Source organism: Callorhinus ursinus, unplaced genomic scaffold (genome assembly GCF_003265705.2).
Source record: "Callorhinus ursinus isolate GAN/ISIS: 27379988/994484 unplaced genomic scaffold, GSC_fseal_2.0 scaffold15, whole genome shotgun sequence".
Classification (NCBI taxonomy): domain Eukaryota; kingdom Metazoa; phylum Chordata; class Mammalia; order Carnivora; family Otariidae; genus Callorhinus; species Callorhinus ursinus.
In genome coordinates, this window is record NW_027397077.1 from 9,302,327 (window position 1) to 9,312,718 (window position 10,392).

At 51.4% G+C, this 10,392-nt stretch overlaps 1 protein-coding gene across 3 annotated transcripts in view; it reads right to left on the minus strand.

Annotated features, from left to right (window-relative positions):
* STIMATE (STIM activating enhancer) overlaps nucleotides 1–8,877 on the minus strand; it is a 51,876-nt gene extending 42,999 nt beyond the window's left edge. For 2 of the 3 annotated variants that reach the window (XR_003210752.2, XR_012380899.1), the window contains exon 1: nucleotides 8,588–8,877. Coding sequence is in view for 1 of the 3 variants with exons in the window: in XM_025885303.2 (XP_025741088.1) it covers nucleotides 8,588–8,747 (160 nt within the window). In the remaining 2 variants the exon portion in view is untranslated. The remainder of the gene's footprint in view (nucleotides 1–8,587) is intronic. The other variant, XM_025885303.2, reaches the window with a different exon arrangement.
* Between the last annotated feature and the right edge of the window lie 1,515 nt (nucleotides 8,878–10,392).

A 10,392-nucleotide genomic window follows, 5' to 3' on the forward strand; every position in this document is an offset into this window, starting at 1 on the left:
GCCCATAAAAAACACTGATGAGCTTAAGAGGTTAGAGGAGGGGCACCTGGGGGGCTCAGTCGGTTAAGCGTCTACCTTCGGCTCAGGTCATGATCTCAGGGTCCTGGGATCGAGCCCCGCGTCGGGCTCCCTGCTCGGCCTGCTTCTCCCTCTCCCCCTGCTCCCTTCTCTCTCTGCTCTCTCTCTCTGCTCTTGCTCTCTCAATAAATAAAATCTTTAAAAAATTTTAATTGGTTCTGCTTGTGTCCCCAGCTACTGTGCATACAACTGTGTCCATGAAAGAGAAAACTAAAGACAAAGTGTGAAAGCTCTTGACACCTACCACTGATTGGGGTTGGGAAAAGCCATAGATACTTAACACCAAGTCTTTCAAAGAAATTTTAGAGCCAACAAAAAACACAACAGTTGAGTGCCCCAGCCAGCAGAGTGACCCTACCTCCCCTACCCCTGTGTGCCACCCCAGGGCCCACACACGAAAGCACACCCCAGGTAAGGCCCAGCCTCACGCATAGCAGCTTGAGCGGGGCCTGACATTGGCACAAGATGCCCTTTAGGATGAGGAGGACACTCTAAATCAAAAGAAACGTGGGAGGACCTGTCATTTGCTAAGACGGATTGCAGTAACTCAAGTTAGAAGTCTTTTCATCATAGGCACAAAGGTGATTTCAGTGGTTGACAATCCTGCTGGGGTAGGTACAGGATTTCTAGAATGTGCTCATACCTGGCCTTCTCATACGAGATGTTCTTACCGGAGCCCCAGCCCACCAAAGCCTGGGACCATGCTCACAGACCAGGCCTCGGCCGCCTCGGCCGCCCCAGCAGCTGTTCAGAATCGAGGCTGGAAGGACCAGTGTGTAATGTGGAGGGCTGCCAGCGCAAGCCAGTCCACAATAACAAGCCGCTTCCTTTACTAGCTAGTAGCCATGTCTCTGGGGCTGGACAGCCGGTTCCTCAGGGGGACCCCATGAGATCTAAAAGGGACGTGATAAAGCTGCTTCAAAGGAAATGTTCGCAGAGAAACAGTCCAAATGGAGCACAAGGTAAAGGCAGAACCTGACTTGTCACCCAATAATTTAACTCACCCTCCCTTTTAAGCACAAGCTGTAGGAAAAGAGGCCCACAACTGAACGGGAAGGCTGTTTAGAAGCCTCCTTTCCTGGGAGCCTCCGTCCCATGCTCTCCAGACCCCAGGACGATGGTCCTGCTCACAACCTCCTCTGGACCTTGGCTCTTACCATTCCCCGTGTCCCCTTTGCATTGCCCCTATCCCTGGTGCTGTGCTCGAGGAGGGATTCCCCATGGACGCTTCCCTGGCCGCAGGCAGAACCCCTCCTCCTTCCCCTCCACGACCGCCTGTGCACTGTCCAGACCTCAGCCTGCTCCAGCCAAGAGCCCCTGGGGGATGGGGTGCGGGTCTCGGCAGTCCCCTGTCGAGGCAGCACCCAGGCCCTTAACAAGCCCCACAGGGCATTGTTCTCATCCTTCAGGGGCCACAAACTGACTGAATCTGTTCTCTAAGGCTCCCCTGAGAGTTCACTTAGTGACCCCCAAACTGAACAAATGCAGTTCTCAACAGGGACAACTCTGCACTCCGTCCAGGTCACACTGGGCAGTGTGTGGAGACATTTTTATCTGTCTCAGCCTGAGGGAGGGAGGTACATCTGGCACCCAGTGGGGAGAGGCCAGGGACTCTGCTAAACACCCAACAATGCACAGGACAGCCCCCGCAGCAAAGAATTATCTGGCCCCAAATGCCAACAGTGCCAAGTTGAAAAAGCCTGGGTGAGACGGCAAACTTCCCAGTAGTGGAGCAGTCTGAGAGGCTCACAGACCACTTTTACGCATCAGTGAGGAAAAGGGGAACGAACTTCAGGGTTCTCCCCAACTCAAGGTTATACACTATACTCCTTGCAGCACCAGGGAGACAAACTACGAAAACGAAAACCAAAAACCAGCCGGTAACCTGAAACCACTGAGAGCCGTGGAGAGCCCTCCTCACCAGCTACTGAACCGACTCAGCTACACTCAGCTATACTCTCTCCCCGGTGCTCCAGGAGGCTCGGTCCCTGCGGAAGGATGGTCATCCTCATGCAGCCAGGGAGAAGCTGTACAAAGGCCCAGGCTGGGACAGCAAACCCTGGGTGGAACTCATACATGCACAAAATGACTGCCAAGTCATTTCAAATGTCTACTTTCATGTTATCAAGAGCCATAGAACAGTCTGAAGTTCCAGGTAACACTTTGGACATTAAAAAGAATTACTAAGAAAGAAAATCAGAGTTGTTTAAACAGGAAAAAATGAGGTGAAGTAGCGAGGGGTTAGGGTCCTCAAAGAGTGCACCTGTGTGGAAAGGGGCTCAAGGAAGGCAGGCAGGGGTAGGGGAAGTGGTTAAGAGGGTCTGGAGTCTGCTGGGCCTGGCTTACATTTCAGCTCTACACCTAACCAGGACGTGTTCACTGTCCTTGTTTCTTCTGGGGTGCCTGGGAAGTACATCAAGGGCCAGGCCCAGGAGCCAGCACAATGGGGACTCAGTACAGAGCAAGCTTCAGGAAAGACAGAGGCTCTAGGGGCCAGTGCCACCACCTGCCATCATGGGACCTGGGGCATGGCCTCGGATGCAGGTTAATCACCTGTAACCAGGCTGCCCTCTCAAGGCCCATGAGACACTTTGTAGGTGAAAACACAGGTCAGGGTTAGGTGAAGAAAGGAGAGCATTACCTCTACTAAAGCCATCTGCTTTGTCTACATGCTAATTTGGAATTCACCAGCAAGGAGCTGGTTGTGTTCAGGTTGTCTACTATTATGCAGTTTATGAAGAGGGCGAAAGGTAAAGATGTGCAAACAAGATAGCAAGGGAAATGTTTAACCTAATCCAGAAAACAAGTTACTCAAGCACTTGTGAAATGCTCTTCAATGGGACTCTCAAATGCAAATACTGTAACAACGAGGATGACTTCACCCCCCCACGCCCCCTGTAGAGGGCCTAACACATGCCTGATACTAATCCAACTTCCTTACATTCTTCCTAATCCCCACAGGCCCAGAAAAATTATTATTTCCATCTTACCGGGGAGCAAACGGAACCGTCGGGCAATATAGGTAGGCTGCTCAAGGGCACAGTGAGGCAGCAGCAGAAATGGAAGCCAGGTCAGATTGGTTCCAGAGCCAGGGATCCTGCTATTTTTAACCACCTGTAAAATTCCTTCAAAGAGACTTCATCTTCATGCAAATATTATACTAATTGCAAAGGATTTTAAACAGATCATTAAAGCAGTGGAGGCTGGATAGGCCCCTACAGGGCAACACTTGACAAACAGAGGTATTTAAAAGGCTAAAAAATGCATGTCATTAAATTATTCTACAACCCAGACTGTCCTCTAATTCAGACAACTCCCTCTTGCCCTGATTTTACTCCAAATTAATTAAGTTTTACTATAAATAGAGGAGATCACCATTATGAATACATGCTACCAGATAAATTAGTGTTTAGAAACCCTGAAAACTCTCTAAAGATTCCTAACCAGCTGCCACACTAATGTTGGCCATCGTCTTCTCCCCTGTGGGCACAATACCAGCCCGGGACAGAAAAAGGGATCTTCCTCAGCCATGGCTGGCACTCCGGAAGGAGTGCTGGGTGCCGGGCCCTGAGACAGGGGGCTTCTCTCCTGAGCTCCAGCTCCCAGTGCAGGCACCACTGGGTCCCGTTGCGGCTACTGAGGGAAAAGTTACTGGGGAACAGGATAGTCCCCCGATCTCAAAGGATCACCACCACAGAGATAATTTATTCATTGCAAAAGGGAAAACGTACCTTTACAAGGGAGAGATCCAGAGACCTCACCCCTCCACCAAGTAATCGACCTTATTATTACTGATAGCAGGACTGCCCGAGGCCACGAGCTTCCTGGTACGTGGCAGTATGAAGCACACAGCACTGCCTACGGGGTGTTCTTGCTGTAAAAAAGGTTACCCGAGTCTAACACCTCCTCCAGATCAAACTCGGGGAACACAGGGGCCTGTGAAACAGCTCACACACCACAAGGAAACACCCCAGACAACTCCACGACACGGGATGCGGCCCGTGACAACTGGCCAGGACTCTTCAAAAAGGCAATGTCATTAAAAAAAAAAAAAAAAAAGTGTGTGCAAGTGAATGTAGGGGGAGATTGTTCTATAGTAAAAGTGACTTCAAAACACAACTAGTGCAACGTGTAGCCCTTGACTAACTCACAGTTTATCTAAAAACCCCAGCTCTGAGAGACTTGGGACATGTGGGCAAGTGTGACTATGGACTGGCTCTTAGGTGACATAGTGGAGGTATACATTTTCTTAGGCATGATCGTGAGACTGTGATTATGTAGAAGACTGTCCTCCTTCTCAGGAGATTCAGCTGGAAGTTTTTAGGGGTGAAGTGTGATCCTGGCTGCAACATATCTTTAAATGGCTTGGCCAAAAAAAAGAAAGAAACAGAAAAGGTATAAAAAGATAAAGCAAACATGGCAAAATACGAACAATTTCTGAATCTAGGTGGAGGGCTGATATTGTATTATCACTGGATTATTTCTCATCTTTCCTGGATGTTTGACATTTTGTAAGGTAAAGACTGGGATACAGTGGGGAGAGGGGACCCTAGGAAGGGTGGCCGCGCAGGTCTGTGCATACACAACACATAGGGAGGCCGGTTCACCATGTGAGAAAACCAGCGACTCTTGTATGAGGTTGAGATTTCAAAGCTAGGCATACCGGTGTGTGATGTTCCTCTGGGTCTCAGGAAAACTCATTTTTCAACACCAGCGATGTTTTTGTAAAACACCGACCTGTCCCAGCTGGCTAGTCCCCACATCTGTAACACGAAAATAGGCAGGTAGGTTTATCCAAGCTCTCAAACTGCTTGTTGTGTTAAAAACGGATTCTGTCTATACTTCAGCCAGAACTTTGTGCATGGTGAAGGAGGCTTGTGTTTGCTGTGCATCACACGTCCTGAGAGTCAACACTCCCAAATGCCAACACACACACTGGCTGAACCCCAACCTCTGGCTGACAGGGGGCCACAGCCCTGCAGTGGAACAGTGTGCCGGGCTCTAGGCTGGCTCAGCTTTGTTCTGAGCAACTTCATGGAGTCACAGACTAGAGATAAAGCCACCAGAACAAGAGGAACAGTTCAGCAGGCAGGTCGACAAGCCCCCTTGTTGCATATCTTTCTACTCAGACACCAGTGCTTCTCAGTGACATCCCAGAGAACCCAGACTGGGAAGTCCCTTTACAAGCTTGCTTCTGAGTGTGTTCAGCTCTCCTCTCATACAGAGGGTAGCTTAGGTGGAGCCTCTGGAAAGCTCACCACTTACGGAAGTGTGAGACATGCTAACATGTCTTAGCTGACACTGAGACATGCCTGTGGGTGCTGGCTGGTAAGAAGTCTGTGTGTTTATGCAGCTTGAAGAAAGGCGACATACATCACCTGGCATTCTTAACTCTCAACCGTATGACCATCTGAAAACCCCCATACAGAGCCAAGCACCAGGATGAGAAATTCTTGCGAGAATCAAAATCCTCCCCCCTCCCCCCACACACACTCATACACCTATATGTGAAGTCTTCCTCCAGGACAAAACTCTCTAGGTAAAAAACACAACCACCTGTAAATTAAGAAAAAAGTGATTTTTCTGGGTAGAAAAAGAAACATAAAGACAGCAGTCTGAAGATTCACTGAATTCAGGGATGTGAAGTGATGAAAAATGCCTCAGACTGTCTGGCAGAGAAGGGGGTACAGCCAATGAACAGAGCTAGTCTGACAGGAAAATGGAACAGTAGCTGCCCGCAGAACTGGGGAGCTGTCGGAAAAGAGAGCCAATGAGCCCATGGCCCAGGGGGACAAAAGCACCCGGGAGGGAACAAACTGTGACCCCAAAGAGGTTAACTTAAATTGCTCAGGAGAGACGACTGCTATTTAAAATATGCTCAACAAAAAAAACAGTGGAACTGATGAAGGACGGAGTGGCCTCATCTTAACACACCGAGACCTCCCTCAAGGCAGCAAGGTGGACACCGGTCACGGGAGCCTGCCCTCTGGCCGGCAGCTCTACCTGACTGGGAAACCGACACTGTGTCTGGGAAGACAAAGCCTGGGCAAACCAACTGCTCACAGATGCACTTCCTTGAGAGCACCTCCACCCACTGCCCTCGTGACCAGCAAAGTCACTGCAAAACATGATGCAGCCCCTGAAAGATTCCCTCCTCATCCCAGCAGTGCCAAAGGGGAAAGCCCCAGTTCTCAGAACAGAACTGACAAGTTGAAGAGATAAGCAAGGGCAGACACAGTTCTCAGCCTTCCACCCCTTCTTCCCATCACTCCTCCTCATCACTGTCCCAGGAACCAATGCCCATCTCCACAGGCAACCTCCACGTCTAGACTTACATTGAGCAAAAGGCCGCTCTGTAGTCTGGTCTTTGCAAACAGAAAGCACCCACCGCAGTGGGGTTTGCACATGTGCTCACACTGAAGATTAAGCAAAGTGAGCATGTCCCTGAAGGCTCCAGGGCCAGCACCGTCACTCTGAACACAGGCGACCTGGCACGTTTCTCAGCAGCGAGCGACTCTGCCCCGTCATAATCACATTTCTCACGGGCGCCTGGGTGGTTCAGTCGTTAAGTGTCTGCCTTCCGCTCAGGTCATGATCCCAGGGTCCTGGGATCGAGCCCTGAACTGGGCTCCCTGCTCCTCGAGAAGCCTGCTTCTCCCTCTCCCACTGCTTGTGTTCCCTCTCTGTCAAAAAAATAAATAAAAATCTTTAAAAAAAAAAAAATAATCACATTTCCCGCCGTGAACCAAGAGTATCAAGCCCTCAGGAATAAATCGGGCCATCGGCTGCAATCAAATCCAAGGAAATAGCCAGAGCGAGGCTAGGAAATCATGTTAGGGAACAAAATGCAAAGTAAGCCGGTAGCTCCTTCAGAGAGAAAGGAAGACCAGCTGGAGGAGACAGAAGTGGGAGGGGAGAGGAGACCCACATACAGTGTCTTAAAAACACACACATACAGTTCATGCACCCAAGTCAGCAGCTGATTTGGGCTAAGTAGTCACAAATTATTACTGTGGGAACAAGTGGGTATTTGTTCAGGCTGGGAAAAGAGCAAGGCAAATAGAGACTAAAAAGGAAAGAAAAAGTGGCAAACATACACGGTCAGGCACTTGGGGTGAGATTTATCAAGGCCAGGCAACCAGAAGAAGTGTCATCCAAGAACAGCCTGAATAAAGCCTGGGAGAATTCACTCAAATAAGCCCCCATGTTATGACAAGCAAAGCTTTAACTCCAGCAACTGCACCCTAGACGACAAATGCACACAGCTGCAGGATCTGTCCCCAGTGCGAAGGAGCATACTTTCTGCAGAAACTTACCACTCTGCCCAGGTGAGCACGGTAGGGAAGTTTTAAGAACCTATCATTCTGGAATTAAGGCCTCTGTACAGATTGTTGTAACCCTTCCTTTCCCCAGAATGCAATCACAGGGGCACTCCTAGGCCCACAGCCAACTGAAGCCTCCTGTTACTGTAATCAAGGGAAGGATGTGCACCAACAAAACAACAGAACTCCAAATGCACGGCACACCTGACAAACAGGGTGGAACTTCTAGTTTTCCAGAGGTGCCATCTGGGGCTTTCTTCTCCATCAGGAAACCCTCAAGAAAGGGCCACCAGGGACTTAGCACAAGGATCCTGCGACCTCCCTAGACCCTCTGAGCCGCCTCCTCCACTAAGCCACTAGGTTGCCTGAGTCTCATGGAAATAAAGGAAACTTTAAATACAAGTAATAGAGTGGGCTGGGCAGGGGGAACAGCCAGGGGAGTCTTGAGATGCAACTTAATTTGGAAAGCTTGGGATAGAAATGGAACAGGTGGACCTGTTCAGGAAGAAAGGAGGGGAAAGAGCATAAGTGGGGAAGAAAGCAGTCTGGGTGGGTCCTGCTCCAACCAAAACAGAAAATAAAGCTGGGGGAAAGGGGGGGGGGCAGGCAGGAGGAAGTAGTACTGGGAACGCAATGCATGGCCTTACAATCCAGGTACTGCAAAGTAGCGGGATTTAAAAGCCAACGAAAGACAGCAAATCTTTGCGGAGTGAAGGAGCAGGGAAAAGCCCAGCATCAGACTGGGGATTTAGGGATGCGGGTTCAGAGTGCGAAGGGGAGGCTAGGAAGAGATTCTATGAGGGGGCACAAAGGATTATTCCAGCTGGGGGTTCATGGCCCCAGGCTGGAAAGTGGAGTAGCCTTCATTCGCGATGACAAGGTAGCAGGGGGGCGAGTTTTAGGCAGTTATCTCGGAAGAGAGGCGTGTGTGTGCTGGCCGTAGGAGAGGAGAAGGGGTGACCCCTGGCTAAAGGCTGTCGCGGTAAGACGAGAGACTCAGGACCCTGGGTCGGAGGAGGGAGCTCCCGCTAGTCTGGGAATGCCCAGCCTGCGCTCGCGGGCAGAAGGCAACCCCGCCAAAGGGCCCGGGGCCCCAGGCCTTAACTCTTCAGGCAGGAGGGTCCCCGAGGCGGGGCTGGGCCTGCGGTGGTCCCACAGGGCCTCAGGGGCGGGGGTCCAGGACTCACGCATCAACGTGCTGAAGGCCACGACGCCGAGCAGCCCCTGCAGGAAGATGCCGAAACTGTGCATGAGCGCGCCGCTCTCGCAGCGGCCCGCCCCGGACGCGACGGTGGAGGGCGGCCCACCCGGGAGCCCGCGGCTCGCGTTCCCGGCGGGGCCCTGCATGGCGGGCCTGGCGGAGGGGGGCCAGGGGCCGCGGCCGGCCAGCCCGCCCGCCCGCCCGCCCGCCCTCGCTGCCTGCGGGGTCCCGCGCCGCCGAGCTCCGGGCCGGGAGTCCAAGCCAGGAGCCGGTACCTCCGCCCCGCGGCCCACTCGCCGCCGCGCGTAACCCGACGTCTGAGACCGCAGCGCCTGATTGGCTCGGCCGGGCGTGGGGGCGGGCCTCGGCCGCTCCAGCTCCCCCCTCCCGCATGGGCGGGACTCGGGCCGGGCGTGGGGGCGGGGTCGTGCGTCCAGGCCACAGGTAAAGCGGAGCAGGTGAGCGCGGCTGTACGGGTGGGAGTGAGCCCAAGGATCCCGAGCTCCAGGTCGGGAAGGCAGGAGCCGGGACCATCTGCGACTAAATTCTTTTCCTTTCCAAGATGAAGCCCTCATACCCTGCAAGATTTATTAAAATACTCCTGGATTCCACCCTCAGATTTTGATTCAGTAGTTCTGAGACAGGGCGGAATAACGTGCATTTTCAGCTAGCAGCCTAGATTATTCTGAAGGAGGCCGTGAGGAAAACAATCCAAGACTGCACACAAGCATATTCCTTCCAATCCAGACGTTTGGCGTCCTTCTACTTTCCTTGTTAGTACGAATATTGTGACCAAAAGCTTTTCCTCGATTCGTCAGTCAGGCCCGAGTCGACATTTTTCTTCCTAAACATTATGGAGATGGCCATTTTAATCCAATCGCTGTCGTTTAGAAATACACAAGATTTATACCGAAAACATGTGCACATGTCCCCATCTTGTCCGTCTTGAACGTGCTTCATAAAGCCAAATTGTTGGTAACTGCCAGAACCTCTAAGGTCCGCCTCCACACATGCATGTTTACTCCCACCCTAACCCTTTGACTCCTTGGAACCCGCTCCCTACCTCTACCAGGACCTCTAGCCCCTATTTTCCCATCTGCCTTCCCAGCCCCTCTGGCTTTTCTCCAGACACTTCTTGTTGGTGCTCTCCAGTCCCTAGCCTTCCTGCTGTATCCACTTAGTGACCATGTACACATGGTATTACTCCATGTAGGCACTGGGCTACATTTGTGGAACAAGAAAAACTATATTTAGGGAAATTTTCCCTAAAAGATAGCCACCTCATTGCTCGCTTTGGCAGCACATATACTAAAAGATAGCCACCTCAGATTTCCAATGGGCTAAATGCTTACAAAAGCTTTCTTGGTTGACAGGAATATTAACCTGATTATGCAGAGAACACAAATGCTATTGGCTCCTTAGAGCCTGCTCTTACAATGCACTTCACACCTCCTGTGTCTAAAATGGCATTCTAGGGCGCCTGGGTGGCTCAGTCGGTTAAGCGACTGCCTTCGGCTCAGGTCATGGTCCTGGAGTCCCGGGATCGAGTCCCACATCGGGCTCCCTGCTCGGCGGGGAGTCTGCTGCTCCCTCTGACCCTCTTCCCTCTCGTGCTCTCTCTCTTTCTCTCTCTCTCAAATAAAAATCGTTTAAAAAAAATAAAAAAATAAAATGGCATTCTAGCTGCATGTACCACTGTTTCCTCTTCCCTGCTGAATGAACTGCTATTCGAGCTTGAGGCCCGCCTGACCTCCCTCTCCCCAGCGGGCTTCCACATGACCTTGTTAATAC